Source organism: Phoca vitulina, unplaced genomic scaffold (genome assembly GCF_004348235.1).
Source record: "Phoca vitulina isolate PV1807 unplaced genomic scaffold, GSC_HSeal_1.0 scaffold70, whole genome shotgun sequence".
Taxonomy (NCBI): domain Eukaryota; kingdom Metazoa; phylum Chordata; class Mammalia; order Carnivora; family Phocidae; genus Phoca; species Phoca vitulina.
Genome location: NW_022589773.1, coordinates 3,308,045 through 3,328,546, shown reverse-complemented (window position 1 = coordinate 3,328,546; position 20,502 = coordinate 3,308,045). Strand labels below are relative to the sequence as shown.

At 37.8% G+C, this 20,502-nt stretch overlaps 1 protein-coding gene across 2 annotated transcripts in view; it reads left to right on the top strand.

Annotated features, from left to right (window-relative positions):
- The window catches only part of AGTPBP1 (ATP/GTP binding protein 1), a 169,482-nt gene that overhangs the window by 28,203 nt on the left and 120,777 nt on the right, over nt 1-20,502 (top strand). For both annotated transcript variants that reach the window (XM_032392979.1, XM_032392980.1), the window contains exon 3: nt 18,356-18,480. In XM_032392979.1, the coding sequence (XP_032248870.1) occupies nt 18,356-18,480 (125 nt within the window). The remainder of the gene's footprint in view (nt 1-18,355; nt 18,481-20,502) is intronic.

The following is a 20,502-nucleotide window of genomic DNA, read 5'->3' as shown; positions in this document are numbered from 1 at the left end:
TTTCTCCACAACCTCGCCAACATTTGTTGTTTCTTTCCCTGTCCATTTTGGCCATTCTAACTGGTGTAAGGTGGTATCTCAGTGTGGTTTTGATTTGGATTTCCCTGATGGCTAATGATGATGAACATTTTTTCATGTGTCTGTTAGCCATTTGTATGTCTTCTTCAGAGAAGTGTCTTTTCATCTCTTCTGCCCACTTTTTGACTTGATTATTTGTTTTTTGGGTGTTGAGTTTGAGAGGTTCTGTATAGATCTTGGATACCAGCCCTTTATCTGTAGTGTCATTTTCAAATATCTTCTCCCATTCTGTGGGTTGCCTCTTTGTTTTGTTGACTGTTTCCTTTGCTGTGCAGAAGCTTTTTATCTTGATGAAGTCCCAAAAGTTCATTTTTGCTTTTGTTTCACTAGCTTTTGGAGATGTATCTTGAAAGAAGTTGCTGTGGCCGATGTCAAAGAGGTTACTGCCTATGTTCTCCTCTAGGATTTTGATGGATTCCTGTCTCACATTGAGGTCTTTCATCCACTTTGAGTTTATCTTTGTGAATGGTGTTAGAGAATGGTCGAGTTTCATTCTTCTGCGTGTGGCTGTCCAATTTTCCCAGCACCATTTATTGAAGAGACTGTCTTTTTTCCATTGCATGTTTTTTCCTGCTTTGTCAAAGATTATTTGACCATAGAGTTGAGGGTCCATATCTGGGTTCTCTATTCTGTTCCGTTGGTCTGTGTGTCTGTTTTTGTGCCAGTACCATGCTGTCTTGGTGATCACTGCTTTGTAATATAGCTTGAAATCGGGCAACGTGATGCCCCCAGCTTTGTTTTTCTTTTTCAACATCTCCTTGGTGATTCGGGGTCTTTTCTGATTCCATACAAATTTTAGGATTGTTTGTTCCAGCACTTTGAAAAATGTCATTGGAATTTTGATCGGGATGGCATTGAAGGTATAGATTGCTCTGGGTAGCATAGACATTTTAACAATGTTTATTCTTCCGATCCATGAGCATGGGATATTTTTCCATCTTTTTGTGTCTTCTTCATGAGTGTTTTGTAGTTCCTAGAGTACAGATCCTTTACCTCTTTGGTTAGGTTTATTCCAAGGTATCTTATGGTTTTCGGTGCTATTGTAAATGGAATCGTTTCTTTAATTTCTCTTTCTACAGTTGCATTGTTAGTGTATAAGAAAGCAACTGATTTCTGTGCATTGATTTTGTATCCTGCCACATTACTGAATTGCTGGATGAGTTCTAGTAATTTGGGGGTGGAGTCTTTTGGGTTTTCCACATAAAGTATCATGTCATCTGCGAAAAGAGAGAGTTTGACTTCTTCTTTGCCAATTTGAATGCCTTTTATTTCTTTTTGTTGTATGATTGCTGTTGCTAGGACTTCTAGTACTGTGTTGAACAACAGTGGTGAGAGTGGGCACCCTTGACGTGTTCCTGATCTTAAGGGAAAGGCTCTCAGCTTTTCCCCATTGAGGATGATATTCACTGTGGGTTTTTCATAGATGGATTTTATGAGCTTGAGGAATGTTCCCTCTATCCCTATACTCTGAAGAGTTTTAATCAGGAAAGGATGTTGCATTTTGTCAAATGCTTTTTCTGCATCAATTGAGAGGACCATATGGTTCTTCTCCCTCCTCTTATTAATGTGTTCTATCACATTGATTGATTTGCAAATGTTGAACCACCCTTGCATCCCGGGGATAAATCCCACTTGGTCGTGGTGGATGATCCTTTTAATGTATTGTTGGATCCTATTAGCTAGGATTTTGTTGAGGATTTTGGAATCCATATTCATCAGGGATATCGGTCTGAAATTCTCCTTTTTGATGGGGTCTTTGCCTGCTTTGGGGATTAAGGTAATGCTAGCCTCATAGAATGAGTTTGGAAGTTTTCCTTCTGTTTCTATTTTTTGAAACAGCTTCAGTAGAATAGGTATTATTTCTTCTTTGAATGTTTGGTAGAATTCCCCAGGGAATCCATCAGGCTCTGGACTCTTGTTTTTTGGGAGGTTTTTGATCACTGCTTCAATCTCGTTACTGGTTATTGGCCTATTCAGGTTGTCAATTTCTTCCTGTTTCAGTCTTGGCAGCTTATAGGTTTCCAGGAAGGCCTCCATTTCATCCAGATTGCTCAGTTTATTGGCATATAGTTGTTGATAATAATTTCTAATAATTGTTTCTATTTCCTTGGTGTTAGTCGTGATCTCTCCCCTTTCATTCATAATTTTATTAATTTGGGTCCTTTCTCTCTTCTTTTGGATAAGTCTGGCCAGTGGTTTATCAATCTTACTAATTCTTTCTAAGAACCAACTTCTAGTTTCGTTGATCTGATCTACTGTGTTTCTGGTTTCTAATGCATTGATTTCTGCTCTAATTTTAATTATTTATCTTCTAATGCGTGGCTTAGGCGTCGTTTGTTGCTTTTTCTCTAGTTCTTTAAGGTGTAGAGTTAGTTGGTGAATTCGGGATTTTTCTATTTTTTTGAGTGAGGCTTGGATGGCTATGTATTTCCCCCTTAGGAGCGCCTTTGCAGTATCCCATAGGTTTTGGACCGATGTGTTTTCGTTCTCATTGATTTCCATGAATTGTTTAAGTTCTTCTTTGATTTCCTGGCTGACCCAAACATTCTTGAGCAGAGTGGTCTTTAGCTTCCAAGTGTTTGAATTTCTGCCAAATTTTTTCTTGTGATTGAGTTCCAGTTTTAGAGCATTGTGGTCTGACAATATGCAGGGAATAATCTCAATCTTTTGGTATCGGTTGAGACCTGATTTGTGACCCAGTATATGGTCTATTCTGGAGAAAGTTCCATGTGCTCTCGAGAAGAATGAGTATTCTGTTGTTTTAGGGTGGAATGTTCTGTAAATATCTATGACGTCCATCTGGTCCAATGTATCATTCAAAGCTCTTGTTTCCTTGTTGATTTTCTGCTTAGGTGATCTGTCCATTGCTGAGAGAGGAGTATTGAGGTCTCCTACAATTAACGTATTGTTATCAATATGACTCTTTATTTTGGTTAACAGTTGGCTTATGTAGATGGCTGCTCCCATGTTGGGGGCATAGATATTTACAATTGTTAGGTCTTCTTGTTGGATAGACCCTTTAAGAATGATATAGTGTCCTTCTGTGTCTCTTATTACAGACTTTAGTTTAAAATCTAATTTGTCTGATATAAGAATTGCTACCCCAGCTTTCTTTTGAGGTCCGCTGGCATGGAAGATAGATCTCCATCCCTTCACTTTCAGTCTGGATGTATCTTTAGGTTCAAAATGAGTCTCTTGTAGACAGCATATGGATGGGTCCTGTCTTTTTATCCAATCTGCAACCCTGTGCTGTTTTATGGGAGCGTTTAGGCCATTCACGTTGAGAGTGATTATTGAAAGATATGAATTAATTGTCGTCATGTTGCCTGTGAAGACGTTGTTTTTATAGATTGTCCCTGTAAATTTCTGTTGTAGATCACTCTTGGGGTCTTTCTCCTTTTATGGAACCCCCCTTAATATTTCTTGCAGGGCCGGCTTAGTGGTCAAATATTCTTTCAGTTTCTGCCAGTCGTGGAAGCTCTGCATCTCTCCATCCATTGTAAATGAAAGCCTTGCCGGATAAAGTATTCTTGGCTGCATGTTCTTCTCATTTAGTACGCTGAATATGTCTTGCCAGGCCTTTCTGGCTTGCCAGGTCTCTGTGGATAGGTCTGATGTTATTCTGATGTTCCTCCCTCTGTACGTAAGGAATCTCTTCCCCCTAACTGCCCTTAAGATGGTTTCCTTGGTTCTAAGATTTGCAAGTTTTACTATTACATGCCGGGGTGTTGGCCTGTTTTCCTTGATCTTGGGGGTGTCCTCTCTGCCTCTAGGACTCGAATGTTTGTTTCATTCCCCAGATTAGGGAAGTTCTCAGCTACGATTTGCTCCAATACATCTTCTAGTCCTCTCTCTCTCTCTCCACTCCCTCCGGGATTCCAATTATTCTGACATTGGAACGCTTCATGGTGTCACTTATTTCTCTGATTCTATTTTCATGGATTCTGAGTTGTTTTTCCCTGGCCTCCTCTTTTCCCTTTTTATCTATTATACTGTCTTCCAGGTCGCTTATTCTCTCTTCTGCCTCAGTTACGCTAGCTGTTAGATTATCTAGATTGGATTGGATCTCATTGATAGCATTTTTAAGTTCTGCCAATTCAGCTTTCATTTCTGCCCTTAGAGACTCTCTGTTGCCATTAATTGATTTCTGCATTCTAGCCATTGTCTTCACAATTGCTAGCCTGAATTCCATCTCCGACATCTTGGTTATATCTGCATCCATTTGTAAATCTGCAGCATAAGTCATAATCTCTGAGTCTTTTCTGTTTTGGGGGCTCCTCCTCCTAGTCATTCTGTTGATGGGTGTTTGAGGGAATGTATAGAGTCCAAATTATTGACCAGAACCCAAGCAAGATGCACCTGTTTTCTCGGGACCTTAGGGTTGCTGGCCTCTTGTTTTCCCAGCCTGTCTTCTGGGGGAGGGGCCTGCCGCGCTGTTACTCAGGCAACCCTGTTTGGGCGGAGTTGCCCTGCCCCCTGTGGTGGGGGATGGGCTCAGCAGGAATCAGTTTTTGGGGCTTTTGTTCTCTGGCGGCTTTCCCTGGCGGCTTTCCGCGTCTGTTCCGCGAGTCAGAGCAGAAGAGACCGTTTCCAACCCTCTGCCTCAGAGCAGAGAGACCGCAGTCTGTTCTTCAGTGAGCTCTCCAGGCCACACCGTCTCCGTTTCTGTCCGTGCTGCTATAAACTGTAGCGTCCTGGGTTGTGCGCCCCGCCGGAGCGCTCCCAGTCCTGCCTCCAGGTCAGGGCATGTCTCTGCCCTTTGTGCTTCTAAAACCGCCAGCCGCTCCCATTTCGGGCGCGCGCGACACCGCCGCTTGGGGTTCTGTCCCGGGGACTGCAGTTCCCGTGCGTGTGACTCCGCCGCTCGGGGTTTCCACCCCGGGGGTTGCAGTTCACCTGGGGGACCGGCGCACCCGGTTTCCGTCTGGGAGGCTGCAGTTCGCGTGCGCGCGACTGTCGCTCCGGGTTTCTGTCTGGGGGGGCTGCGGTTCGCTTGCGTGCGACCCCGCCGGTCTGGTTTTCCACCCCGGGGGCTGCTCTAAAGTTCTTTCCCAACGCTACGGGTCTGCGAGTCTGTGCCCCGTCCGCAGCACGCGAGGCTGTCACTCACCGGCGGTGCAGGATCCCCACGGCCAGGCACCCTCCCGCTGCCGTTTATCCTCCGATATCTGCCCGCAGAATCACGGCTCCCGGCTTCCTTCCTCAAAACCAACCGCCTGCAATATTCTGTTTGTAGAGATCCAAATCTTCTTACATCTCAGGCTGGTTTCGTGGGTGCTCAGAGTGGTCTGGTAGATATCCAGCTCAAATCCGGGGACCAGTTGAAGTAGGGTCCCCTACTCCTCTGCCGTCTTTCCCCCCTCCAAGGTACTGTAATTCTAAATACCAATATGTTTCAGGGAAATAATACATGAAGTGGTTATTTGAAACTCCTTATTTCAAAATATTATTTATGTTTAAATAATTGTTGTATTTACATTTTTAAATTAATATTTATTAATGTTTAAATTTTCAGTTAAAGCAGGAGTCAGCAAACTATGACCCATGAGCCAGATCTGGTCTACCTCTTGTTTTTGTATGGCCCATTAGCTAAGAGTAGTTTTTAACATTTCTAAATGGTTGGTGAAAAAAAGTATAAAGAAGAATATTTATGACACATGAAGTTTATATGAAATTGAAATTTGTATGTATGTAGATTAAGTTTTGTTGGAACACAGCTGTGCTTTGTATATTGTCTGGATACTTGCTCTACAGTGGCAAAGTTGAGTAATTATGACAGAGACTGTACGGTACATAGTGCCTAAAATACATTCTGTCGGGCCCTTTCCAGAAAAATTTTACCTAACCCCTGAGTTAAAGCATCATCTCTGTTAAAGCTCTTATGTACCAAGAAATTGTCCTTAGCAAGGTTTTACTGTGGACTCTCTCAGTTAAAAGTCGGACAAACTGATTGATTCTGTTTTGGAATTTTTTTAGCTGATTGCTTAACTCTGTTAAGTCCCAGTTTTCTCATCTATATAATGAGTTTTATAATAATGGTATTATGAAGTTGTGAAGATTAAATAGTGTTTAGCAGGCTCAGTAAATGACAACTTATTAATATCGATAATCAGTTCTGTAGCAGTGTTGTATGTTGTATTTACATTTTTACAACTTTGCATTTGCAGGTATGGTTTGACTCTGTTTTATAATGAGAAGTATATACACAGTTTAGATAAATTTGTTCCTTAAATTGTTAGGTTTTCCAGTTATTAACTATGTAATACATTGTAACAAATTTTATTAAGTATTTTTGTAATTTCTATAGGAAAGGAATTAGATAGTGATTGTGTTTTATTTATTTTTTAATTTTTTTAAAAAAGATTTTTTAAATTTATTTTGAGAGAGAGAGAGCAAGAGTGGGAGGGCCTGGGGGAAGGGGCAGAGGGAGAGGGAGAAGCAGATTCCCCCTGAGCAGGGAGCCCAATGTGGGGCTCTATCCCAGGACCCTCGGATCACCTGAGCCAAAGGCAGATGCTTAACCGACTGAGCCACCCAGGTGCCCCATGTTTTTAAATTTTTATTTTTTAAAGACTTCATTTATTTATTTATGAGAGAGAGAGAGGGAGGGAGGGAGAGAATCCTGAAGCTGACTCCCCGCTGAAGGCAGAGCCCCATGCACCTTGGGGCTCCATCTCGGGACCCATGAGATCATGACCTGAGCTCAGTAGATTAAGCCTCAGACCCTTGGTTTTGGCACAGGTCAGGATCTCAAGGTTGCCTGGAACCTGCTTCAAGATTCTTTCCCTTTGCCCCTCCCCCTCACACACAGGCGCGTCTGCTCGCTTGCGCGTGCGCACTCTCTCTCTCAAGAATAAATAAATCTTAAAAAAACAAAAACAAAAAGAAGGAGCACCAGCCTTACTTTTCGGATTAGGTCAAGGAGCACCAGCCTTGCTTTTCAGATTAGGTTGATTAGCAAAGCTATCTAAAATTACTAGATTGTTGTTCCATATGAATATGAAATTAGTTTGACAACTTCTAGCTCCTAGGGTTAGTTTTAATTTTTTTTCTCCTGAGATAGATTTTACTGGATATTTATTTATTTTTTTTTGGTGACTGTTTTAGGCTAACCAAATTAGGATCACTGCAAGTGGTCTTCATCTTAAAGAAATGACAGTTTCTACTAATACTTGTGATTTTGCTCTGTGAAGAAAGCTGTGTGCAGAAAGATGAATTGAGATAGATAGAAAAGGGTCAAAATCTTTTTCTTTTCCCTTCCTATAATCTTGGCATCTTTCTAGCTCCCTTGTTCCAGTGTCTGCCCTGTAAGCCCTGCCTTACCAGGAGTGCTAATCTGTTGACTTTTATTTTCTCTCATTCACCTTCTCCTTTCTTACCCAATGTAGAATCCACCATCTGTCATTACACTCTTGAAAAGACCTGAAGTATCTTTACCTGACTTTGTATTTTTCCATCACATCCATCTGACAAAGCCCTTTTTCTGCATAAACCTTTGTTGAGCATTTAAATAATGTTGGAGGATAAACTAACTTGGCAGATATCACTAAAAATTATTGATCATTGGCCTGAACTGAGCCTAGCAATCCTGCAACTATGATTTTCTGGAAAAGTTCATTTTTTGCAAATTCTCAATTTTTGTAATGATTATTTTATACTTTCTTTTTACCCTTTTAACCTTTAAAATCCTCACATGTCTCAAATACAGACCCTCAACAAATGGCCTTCCCTCATGATATCACAGAGATTAATACAATCTATTATCCTCATGTTTCTTACACCAAAAATTTACATATTCCCCTTTATTTGATCCCATCCTCTGCTTACCCTCCTATTATTTACCCCAGCAGAGAATGTGTCTCCTTTCTTGTCAGATACTAATACTGACACCTGTGTTATTGATTTCATCTCCCTCCTTCCTTTTCAGGGTCTTTTAATAATTTATTCTTCTGTCTTGAATCTTTAACTCCTTCATTCCTTACTATTTAAACAAGATCTGGGCTTCCCAGTATTTAGACTATGTTCTCCTGTCACTACCTGATATATCTGATTCCCTTAAAAGCCAAAAATTTTGAAATAGTCTCTAAATTCAATCTACATCTCATTTCACACACTCCCAAGTACTCCTGTGTAGTTTCTGCTTTATCCGGTACACCAAGAGTTTTTAAACAAATTTATTGAGATATAATCATCATGCAACAAACTGTACATAGAGAGTACAGTTTGGTAAGTTTGGCCTTTATATACATGCAAAGTCATCCTCTCAATCAATTGGCTTTGTATCTTTGTCAAAAATCAATTGTCCATGTATGTATGGGTCTATTTTTGGACTCTGTTTTGTTCCACTGATTTAGATGTTTATCTTAGTGCTGATACCTCTCTGCCCTGATGACTTTATAGTGAGTCTCAAAATTAGTGTTGGTCTACCAATTTTGTTCTTTTATTTCCAAAGTTAGGCCTATTTCACATTTTCATGTGAATTTAGCATCAGTTTTACAATTTCTACACAATAGCCTGCTGGGGTTTTTACTGTATTGCCTTGATTCTGTAGATCAGTTTGGGGAAAATTGGTATCTTAACAACATTGAGTCTTCTTACTCTTGAGCACAGCATATTCCTTTTTTATGATCTTTAATTTTTTTTAGCAATGTTTTGTAGTTTTCAGTGTACTGGTCTTTCAGGTTGTTAGATTTGTTTCTATTTCCCATGAAAATAACAGCTCTTTGTGGCTCCCCAATAATTTTTGAGTGTAAAGGTATCATGAGACCAAAAGCCCCCTCTAAACCCCCCCCAAAAAACCCCAAAACAAAACTGAGAAGCTATCCTGTACTAACTTTTATATTAAGCTAAAAATGAGAAATGTGATATACCAGGGGGCATATGCCTGAGTGAAACTTGTTACTCTGAAAGATAGACCAGATCTGCAAAGCAGTTAGCCACAAGGCAATACCTAAAACCCAGTGGAACATGACCAGAGAAGTTGTAAAAATAATGAATATAAAATAATTAGCATTTAATTAACTTTGGTGAAGGAATTTGAAGGATAACTTGACTAATTATTGCTGATGTATAAATTTAAGAAGTTTAAAATTTTAACAAGGTTTTACTGGTTGTCTATAACAAGTCACTTGGTAGTGTTGAACTAGAATTTATTGTTAAAGAAGCCTTTTCTGCATTTAATTATAAGAAGTAGAGAAGTAGTTACTCTTCTCTTCCAGTTAGAAGAATATTGTTTTCCATACTTACATATTTAAATATTTAACTCTTTCTACAAAAGAATGTTAATGAAATTTCTATTTTTTCATTGTCCTTTGATTTATGATGGAAGAAAATAAAGTGTGTTCAGTATTTAGAGAGAAACAGTAAAAATATAAACAAAGTACAAGTAATAAAAGAAAGTTAAAAAAGACCTGTAAATGAAGAACAGAAATTTCTTTTTTTTTTAGGGATGAATTTTTTTTTTTTTTTAATTTATTTATTTGACAGAGAGTTAGAGAGCACAAGTAGGCAGAGCGGCAGGCAGAGGGAAAGGGAGAAGCAGGGTCTCTGCTGAGCAGGGAGCCTGATGCGGGGCTCGATCCCAGGACCCTGGGATCATGACCTGAGCCGAAAGCAGCCGCCCAACCAACTGAGCCACCCAGGCGCCCTGTAGGGATGAATTTTTTATTCTGTATTCTTGTTACAGAATAAAAAAGGAGCAGGAATAGTTGGTCACAAAGTTTTATGACAATTTTCATAGTTAGAATTAGAAATTAAGGGAGAATGAATAGGAGTAAATAAATACCTACCAACAAATGTCCAGCAATATTATTTCCATTTGAAGTAATCCAGAAAATAAAAGTTCATATTGAAAGGTAAGTAGTGTATCCAAATGGATCACTCCAGTGAAATCAGTTGCTTGTGAAGGAACAGAAATTTCTGAAAGATAATGTGCATTTTGGAAACGAAACCGTACTGTTTGAAATTAAATCTTAGTTGCTGTGAGTCATGTTTAAGTCTAAAACCGTAGTATATTTCTATGGATTTTTTTGCTGTGAGATGTTTTTACCTTTTTTATGAGGACAGCTCTATTACCTGCATTTTAAGGTAAAAAAGGTGATAACAGTTATTTATAATATGAAGATAGGTTCTATAGTACTTGCACTTGGGAAATTATTTGTTGCAAAGACAGTATCTGTACATCATTGGGACTTTTGTAATATCCAAGAACGTTTATGCTTTTAGAAAAATAGCTCTAAGACTGAGAGTAAACTCAAACATCAAAGCAGTAGGAGACCACTACAATGAAACAAATATTTGAGTGATACTGTCTTTAAAATATCCATTTGAAAGTTACCTTGATTTGATGTATTTCATAGTGATCATGTTTTCAATTCCATGATTTTCTCACTATATAATAATTAACAATCATAAATTGAATCTCTGAAGTTTGGTCTTAGCCTCATTTTGATTCATCTAAAAGTAGGGTAAGTAAGGAAGATAACATCCTTTTCTGAGTTGTTATTTAAAAATTTTCTCAGTGTAGTTCAGATTATCTATTGAAGCTGTATAGCTTTACCCACCCCCCTCAGATTTTCCAAAGTCTAAAAATTATTCAGAAGGTAGAGCTGCCCTCTGGTGTTCACCCTATGATTCTTTCAACATTAGTGTCAACAGCCTTAAATTTTTAGAGCTGAGTTGGGGTGGCTTAAAATATTTTGTTCAGTTTTCATTCTGTAGATGAGAAAAGTAAAAATAGAGAGGGAGATTGATTTGCCTGTGTTCTCAATTTCCATTCATTTGCCTCCCTTCAAAAAATACATCCATCTGTTCATCCATCTATTGTTTGAAAGAGCATGATTCTCAGAAAGGAATCACTTAGATGAAAGTTTTTTTTCTTTTTCTTTTTTTATATGTGGTGTAATTTAAAATTTTAAGAGTTACCGATAAAACAAATTCTTAGTTGGGAATAGAATTGAATGTGTGTTACGCTTAGTGTGTTTTATATGTTTGTGAATATTTTGAATAGTAGATGTTTTGTTAATTACTGAAAAATACTGAGATGACCTTTAAGAAAAATATTAACTGGAGAAAATTTAAGAAGCACTTTGTTATTAAATGTCAGAAGTTTGGTTTTCTTAATGCAAATTTCTCTTAAATTTGGGTTATGGAATTGTTTTTAAAGATGTAGTTTGCCTCTTAGTTCTCAAACTGTGGTCTCTTAATACCATTTCTCACCAAAAAGAACCAGGGCTCTTTCGAGAGAGGGCTGATTCTAGGTCAGTAGCACAAAATATGCAAGATAAGCCTAGAGGAGTGGTTCTCAGATTTTTTTTAGCTCAGAACCTCTTGGTGCTTTCTTAAAGTGATGAAGACTCCAAAAAGTTTTTGTTGATGTGAGTTATTTTATCTGTTGATATTTACATTATTATACATTAAAACTGAGAAACTAAAACTTTTTTTAAAAAAAGATTTATTTATTTTTAGAGAAACTGCATGTGCACATGGCAGCTGGGGGAGGGGAGCAGAGGGAGAGGGAGAGAGAAACTTCAGCAGATGCCATCCTGAGTGCAGAGCCTGATGCGGGGCTCTATCTCATGACCCTGAGATCATGACCTGAGCTGAAACCAAGCGTCTGAAGCTTAACTGACTTAACCACCCAAGTGCCCCTATTTATTCATTTAAAAATAACAATAAACCAATTGTATAATAATAGAAAATTTTGTTTTAGAAATAACTATATTTTCAAAAATGGAAGACTAGAATTATTTTATTACATTTTTGCAAATCTGATGTGTGGCTTAATGGAAGATGGCTAGATTCTCTTATCTGCTTTTGAGTTCAATTTGTCATGATGTAAGTATATATTACATATAATATGTACATATTATATATGCATATATAGTTTGTGCATGTGTGGTGTTATTATAGAATATGAAGAAAATCTGGGCTCATGTAGATATGTAATTAGAAAAGAAGGAAGTACTTGAATAAAAGGCCATTTTATTATTTATTTATTTATTTAATTTTATTTGTTGGAGAGAGAGAGAGAGAGCGAGAGCAAGCACAAGCAAGGGGAGTGGCAGGCAGAGGGAGAAGCAGGCTCCCTGCTGAGTAAGGAGCCCGAAGCAGGACTCAATCCCAGGAAACTGGAATCATGACCTGAGCTGAAGGCAGGCGCTTAACTGACTGAGCCACCCAGGCGCCCCAAAAGGCCATTTTAGATAATTGTGGATAATTGTCCTTTGATTTATGATGGAGGAAAATAAAATTGTGTGTTCAGTATTTGTAGAGAAATAGTAAAAATATGATTAAAGCAAGAATAATAATTATAAATGAGGAATAGACATTTAAATGACAATAATATTCTTTGGAAATAAAGCCATATTGGTTGAAATTCAAATTGAAGTGGATATTCTTGCTAAGTAATAGTTTTCTTCAAGGTTAATTGCAATGTGGATTCTGAAACTGTATTAGTGAACTTTTTGTTCTCTGTTACATTAAATCCCATTGGTCTTTTTTGCACTTTGAATAATTTTTTTTTCCATATTTAAATTTGTAACATCTAGCATTGGTCATTCAGAAATATTGATTCCATGACTAATGCAGATATTTTAAATAGTGGTACATTTTATTACACAGTATTAATAAATTGCATATATTAATATCACCATTGATTTTTATCAGAAAAAAAATTTTTTTTAAGTAGGCTCCACACCCAGCGTGGAGCCCAACATAGGGCTCAAACTTGCCATCCTGAGATCAAGACCTGAGCTGAGATCAAGAGTTGGATGCTTAACTCACTGAGCCACCCAGGCGCCTAGAAAATTTTTTAATTAGCGGCAAGCTGTCAAGGCTATGATGGTAGATCCACATTTTTTGAAATTCTAATTTTTGCTCAAAAGCCAGATTTTATCACTGGCAACAGATCTGTCAGTTGTTTTCTTGAAATGATTGACTCACTTTGTTTATTTCCAAAAAATGTATGTACGCCCAAATTCTGAATAATCTTTGTCAGTTGTTTTTTAAAATTTTTTTTACTACTATTTTTTGACTTCTTTTTTGAATTAAAAATGATGTTCTGTGAAAAAAGTGGGTAGTTCAGCTTGCATTTTAAACAGTCACAGGTTTTCTTCCCCCAAGGTAACCATCATATTTAGTGTGCAACTGAAATGTTTAATGCACACACACAATATTAAAAAGATATGTCCTCATGGATGAAACTGGAATTTTTGCTTTTAACTGAGTGCAGGAGGGTGAAGAACACAGTGACTGCTAGTACAGTTTTGTGTCACTGCCTTGATTTGTGCTATGGTACCCGCACTTTACCCACTGGTGCTTTTAGATCATCAGTGCAAATCTCAACACAGTGTCAAATAGTTTCTTAGTATTTTTATGAAAATAGGTTTTGACTGTGTAGATTTTATTATAGGGTCTCAGGTACTCTCAGAGTTTTGTGGAGTACTTTGAAGACTGTTGCCAATAATAGTCTTGTCATACCGGAAAGCCAGAAAGCTATCAAAGGACTAGGATCATATCAAAAGGACTCAGGAACTGACTTAGGAAACGCCCATTCATTGATCATTGAGTGTTTATAATTGCAGTGGATAAAATATCAGATGTGTTTAAATCTTTGAGTTCATACTGATGCATGAAACCAAAATACTTCATTGGTTACTTGGAAAGGATTTTAGGGAATGAACTCATTCTTTGAAAACTGGTAAATACAGATAAGTTAAAAAACCAGCATTTATTTTGCTTTTATTTAATGAGTTGTACCTCTGGATAATCAAATAAGGAATTTTTCTCTTTATGGAGTTGTTTTAGTTAACACATGAAGAAGGAGTGGGATGATGAATATCACTGTTTTTCAATCCTTAATGGAGTAATGGATCTAGGTATTGGTGACCAGTGACTGCTTATATTACAAAAGTAAGAGAACCAGACACTATTTGCCTTGTTATGGAAGGTTATAGTACCACTTATAAGGAATTCACATCTCCAAGTCAAGCCTTCATCCCATTAGGCCTTTAAATTCAACTACCGGTTTAAAGAAAATATAGAAGATAGACAAACATATTATGCTGTGGATGTGTAATTGGTAAAGTCCAGAACATGGGAAACTATAGGTCAATCAAGCTGCTTCAACAAATAAATTGTGAGGAAAAAAAAGTAATAGGAAACTTGTAGGTAAAAAGACAAATGCAATATATAGACCTCATTTGGTTTCTGATTTGTACAGACTGTTAAAGAAAATGAGAGAGAATGAGAATGAACTAATAAATTTAAGAAAATTGCATTCAGACTAGATTTTGGTATTAAAGGATTATTGTTACTGTTCTTGGTATGGTAGTGATAGTGTAGTTATATATATTTTGAAGAGTTTTTATATTTTGGGAAATACAGAATGCATATATTTTGAAGAGTTTTTATATTTTGGGAAATAGAGAATGCTGAAGTATTTCAGAGGAAATGAACTTTCTGAGATGTGCTTCAAAATTAGCCCATTGATGTGTGTGCCTGTAGGTAGGTATGTGTAAAATAAGATTGTGGATTGTTGATTGTTGAAGCTGGGTGATGAGCAAATGATGGTTCATTATACTATTTTTTTCTTTTTCTGTTCATTATGGAATTTTCCATAGTAATGGTTTTGCTCATTCAGACTTATGATAACAGTTTTAAGGAATTATTCCTTCCTCCTGCAACATTGGAAGAAAAAGAAAATATGTACAAAGTCAAATATGTAACATAGTTTTATAGCTACAGAATTCTTTTATTTAAAAAAATTGTGAAATGTTTCTGAAAACCAAAAAGGATAGAAAATAATATAATGAACACCTGTGTACTGATCACCCAAGAAATTAAGAAATTACAAACACAGTGTGTACTATTCCCTAATAACATCTTTCTCCCTTATCCCGAGATAATTACTATTTTGGATTTGATGACCATCATTTCCATGCATGTTTTTGTGTGTGAGAGAGTGTGTGTGTGTGTGTGTGTGTATAATGTTTTCTTAAATATATATATATATATTTATATATATACACATGCTAAAGAATATATTGTATTGAATTTGTTATTATAAAACTGTTAATGATATTATACTAAACATATTAAAGTCTTTTGGGTTTTTTTATACTTGAAGATTTATACGTACCAATATATATCTTTATGTCTGTGCTATGCTGGCTCTCTGAAAAATGGGAAATATTGCATTATTTTAAATGGTACATTGGGCCCATTTTTCAAATGTATGCTTAATGTGTATTTTCAAACTTCAGATACCTTTTCAGTTGAAGTAGCTCCAGATTTAAAGCATTTGGCACAGTTAATCTGAAAAAAAGAAAATACTGTTTTTCATGTTTCTAGATATTTATTGTCTGTGCTGTGCCAGCCAATGTTTGAAATACATTATATGTTAAAAAAAAAAAAAAAAGAAAAGAAGATAGTAGGAAGGGAAAAATGAAGGGGGGGAAATCGGAGGGAGAGATGAACCATGAGAGACTATGGACTCTGAGAAACAAACTGAGGGTTCTAGAGGGGAGGGGGGTGGGGGGATGGGTTAGTCCGGTGATGGGTATTAAAGAGGGCACGTTCTGCATGGAGCACTGGGTGTTATACGCAAACAATGAATCATGGAACACTACATCAAAAACTAATGATGTAATGTATGGTGATTAACATAACATAATAAAATTTAAAAAAATACTGGATATATAGAATAAGACATGCAAGGTCTCTCTACCTTTGTGGAATTTACATAATTTCAAATAGTAATAAATTCTCTAGGTACATTTTAATATTGGAAGTGGAGGGGCTGGTGAGGAAATGGTCCCATGGTTGGGTTGCAGCCTGCAGTGTGAAGTTGCCAGCTCTAAATAGAGCTGGGAGAAAACACCCCCCCGATCTCCAGATTGAGAGGACAGAAAGACCTGGTGGTTGGGGGAAAAACTTGCTGTATTCAGGGAACTGATAGCCATTGACCTGGATCCCAGTGCCTGAGGGGAACGTTGTGAGAAATAAAGTCTGAAAGGTAGACAGAAGCCAGATGATAAAGGGCTTAGTAGACTGTGATAAGTAAATAAGATTTTACCTAAGTCTGAAGGGAAGCCATTGAAGGGGTTTTTTTTTTGGCTGGATAGCAACTTGATTAGGTTAGTGGTTCTACAAATCTACACGTGATAAGTTGGCCTAGAACTATATACTTAACCACTGTCAATTTCCTGGTGTTTGCTATTGCCCTATAGTTCATGTAAATGTAGCCATTGGGGAAACTAAGTGAAAGGTAGAAGGGACCACTCTACTGTTTTTGCAACTTCCTGTGAGTATTTATAATTATTTCAAAATAAAAAGATAAAGACAATCACTGAGAAAATGGATTATTGGCAAGCAAGAATGAAAGCAGACTAGTTATGAGGCGATGAGAGACGATGATTGCTTGGACTTGGGTAGTAATAGTAGGTATGGAGACAAGTGGATGGAGCTAAGTCATTTCAGAGATGGAGCTGTTACTGGGTTGGTGTGTGAGGCAGGTAGTCCAGATTTTTTCCTGAGCAACTGACGGTTTCATTTCAGTTTGGGAGGGTTAAGATTGGAAGAGGAAGACGTTGAGAGGAGGAACTAGAAATTGTTTTATATTTGGGCTTGTTAGGTTGTGTAAGCTATCAGGGTGAAGCTGGAGTTGAGTGTAGGAGCCAGGCAGCATTTAGATCATAATTACAGTGGTGGGATTAGATGAGATCACACTGGCAAAGAGTGGAGAGAGTGGAAAGAAGAGGGCTGGGGATAGAGCTGTTCGTGAGCGTCTAGAAATATGTCACAGGAGGAGCCAATAGAGGGGATCTCGGAGAGGTGGTGACAGGAAGAAGATAGAGAGTGGAGTCATTGAAACCCAAAGGAGGTGAAGGAAGAGGGAGCTCTCTGATTTGGATAGTGCTGAGATACTGAGTATGACGAGGAAAGAAGTGACCACAGGAGGTTGGGAGACCTCAGGGTGCAGAAGGCAAGCTTGAAAAGCGAACAGGTCGTGAGAGGATGGAGAGCAAGTACAGGCACCTCATTCAAGGAGTAGCAGAGGAGTGGGGTGGGAGCCAGTGGGAGCTTTCCTACGTCATATTAGTGAGTGTGCCAGTGCGTATGATCCAGTTGAAAGGCAGAGAGAGATGATGAATCGGGGAAAGATTAATTGAATGAGCAAATACATTGAGAATGCAGGAAGGGTTGCTGGGTCATGTAAACAGGGGAGGAATTGTTCTTTGAGTCTCAACATACCAGCCAAAGAGAGCCTTTTAAAAACATCAGAGCACATCACTCTTCTGCTTAAAAGCTTCCCATCCCAGTTAGTATAAAAGTCAAAATCCCTACAGTGGCCTGCAAAGCTTTAAATGATGGTGCTCCCTCCCACCTCACCCCCACCTCTGACCTCCTCTCTTACTATTACTCTCCTTTGAGTCTGCTCCAGCCACACTGGCCACCTCACTTTTAACTCAGTGTAGCAGATCTCTGCCTTGGGGTCTTGGTGGTTGTGACTCCTTCCTGGACACTCTTTCTGCAGGTTCCTGCACGGCTTACTCCTTTACTTTTTTCAGGCCTTTCCCTCAATGGTACCCTGTCATGTCGTTTTCCCTGACCACTGTCTAAAATTGTATCCGTCCCCCTGCACCTTTTATTCCCCCTAACCTGCTTTTCATTATAGCACTTCCTACCACCTTAAATACTGTATGCTTATTTACATATTTAATTTGTCTTTCACCGTTAGAATGTTCAGTCTGTAGGGAGCAGGAATTTTTGTTTACTGTTGCTAATACCTAGAACACTATCAAATGTGCAAATGTATAATGAAAGAGAGCAAGGAAGAAAGAATGTGGGTAGAGAATCAGAAAGGTTTAAGGATGTCCTAGTGGGAATATGTTGTGTTACTGTTTGAGCTTATAACAGTTATAAAGCAGGACACTGAAAATGGGCTGGGATGGGAGGGATGATTAGTTTTGAGGTGAGCATAGGAAATGTAAAAAGTATTTTTGGAGAGTGGAAACGTCAACTTTCAAGGTATGATGTAAGATTGCTGGACAGGGTTGAATGCACATTTGTGGTTTTCTGAAATGAAATGTGTTTCTCATTTAATAGAATTTTATCAATGTTAAGCTATAAAACAGAGTAAGGAAATGTGGCATAAATGCTTAATGTTTTTAAGAAAAGATAGAGTTCTTTTTTTTTTTTTAAACAGTGATCTTTATAGTATTGAATTTACAAGTGATGTAGAATGTGCCCTAATGTAAAATAACATTCTTTTTAGCCTTACCAATAATTCTCGGATCGTGGGACTCCTGGCTCAGCTGGAGAAGATCAATACTGAATCCACAGAATCAGATACTGCCAGATATGTTACATCAAAAATTCTTCATCTGGCTCAAAGTCAAGGTAAACTTTAATCTCTTGTTTTTGAGATACTTTTTCCGTTCTTTAAAAGTAGATGTTTCGAATGTTCAAACTTTTGATAAATAGATGATTTTCTTTAAAAATTGAACTTTCTCAAATAGACTCAAGAAGTAGAAAACTGAATAACTGTGGAATGAATTGCTGTTCAAAGCACTGTTTCTAAAAATGAATATGATTGCCCCCCCATTTTCAAACAGTACTTAATTCCAGTGCTACTTGTTCTAGAATGTTGACAAAAAGATGTCAAGTAGTATAGAACATTGGTCACTAGTGTGATCCCCACTTGAAATGCAAGCTCTGTCATTCAGTGGTGGGATGTTCTTAGGGAAATTTTGAGTCGTAGGATTCAGCTGCACCATCTCCAAAATAGAGATAATAGATATCAGTAATTATCATGAGATTTACATGAGAAGCATGTAAAAAGAATGTTAAAATGTTCAATAAATGATTAGGCATCATTTCAATAGATACTAAAAAAGGAATTTAAGGTTCTAAAACCTCTGGTTGATTAAAAAAAAAAAACAACTTGATTTTTCTTTTTTTTAAATAAGGGTAAACCAGCAACTGCCTTAATATTTAATAGCAATAAATTGAATACCTTCTGTTAAAATTAAAGTCCAGACATTTTATAACTAGTGTTTAATTTTTAAAATTATTTCATTATTCTGGAGTTTCAGGTCCGTTAGTAGGCATTTACTGTGTTCAGGAATTCAGTATCTATTAACCCTTCTCCATGGTCATAGACCATTATTTTGATAACTTCCTGCCATGCAGTCCATGTCAGCACTCCAAAACCTAGGAGAGGTCTCTAATAGATGACATTTGTTTCTAGCAAAATCTAAGATACCTGTCTATACTTTTTAATTCAGGAAGTCACTATACTGGATTCTAGCCTTTGAAAGTATTGTGCTTATCATCCAAGGTCAGCCTACAAGGATGTACATTGTATTAGGGCAAAGTTAGATGTACCAAGTATATTCACTGTATTGTTATATGAAATACTTTCTCAAAATAAAACCAACAAAAACTGAAGAAAACAAATTTCTCCGACCTGTAGATAACAGTTGTGTACACTGCTCCCACCACTGCAGACTTTCCCCATCATAGCCTAGAAGCCCCTGCTCCAACATCACCACTGAAAAATGGCCCAACTATACCACTACCAGAGACTGCCCCTCTACCCTGCCACTCACCACTGGGGTCCAACCCCTGAATGCTGTCCCCTGGGTCGTGTAAGACAGTGACTTTGTTTATAGTACCTTGGATTACCCAGTCAAAACAGTGTAAATTAGTAGTGGAAGACTGTCCCATCATCATTTCTAGGATAATTCAGTTGGCTATCCGTTTGAGAGAGAAAGATTAGAAATTTGTAGTTCAAGGAAGAAGAACGGCAAATAACCAGTAAACCTATGAAAAGGTTCTTTAACTCCTTGAAAGTCGGGAATTGCTAATGAAAACAACAGAGATGCTTCTCACTAGTTAGATTGGCAGAAATTAGAGAATGACAATATCCAGTGTTGGGGACATGGAAAATAAGGTATTCTCATACACTGTTGGTGGTGCAATAATTATTACTAACTTTGGAGAGAAGAATCTGGCAATGTTTATTAAAATTAAAGTGCATTTGCTGGCTGACTCTCAGGAATGTATTTGACTAAAATAAAAGTGCTAGTATGTAAAAGAATGAGGATATTTTGCAGCATTGTTTGTAATATCAAAGATCAAGATACCCCCTAAATACCCATCAGTGAGAGAATGGTTGGGTTAATTTTGATGTAGCCAAATTGTGGAACTTTTAAAGTATATTATATAGTTATTAAGAATTTATTTGTGGGCGCCTGGGTGGCTCAGTCGTTAAGCGTCTGCCTTCGGCTCAGGTCATGATCCCAGGGTCCTGGGATCGAGCCCCGCATCGGGCTCCCTGCTCAGCGGGAAGCCTGCTTCTCCCTCTCCCACTCCCCCTGCTTGTGTTCCCTCTCTCGCTGTGTCTCTCTCTGTCAAATA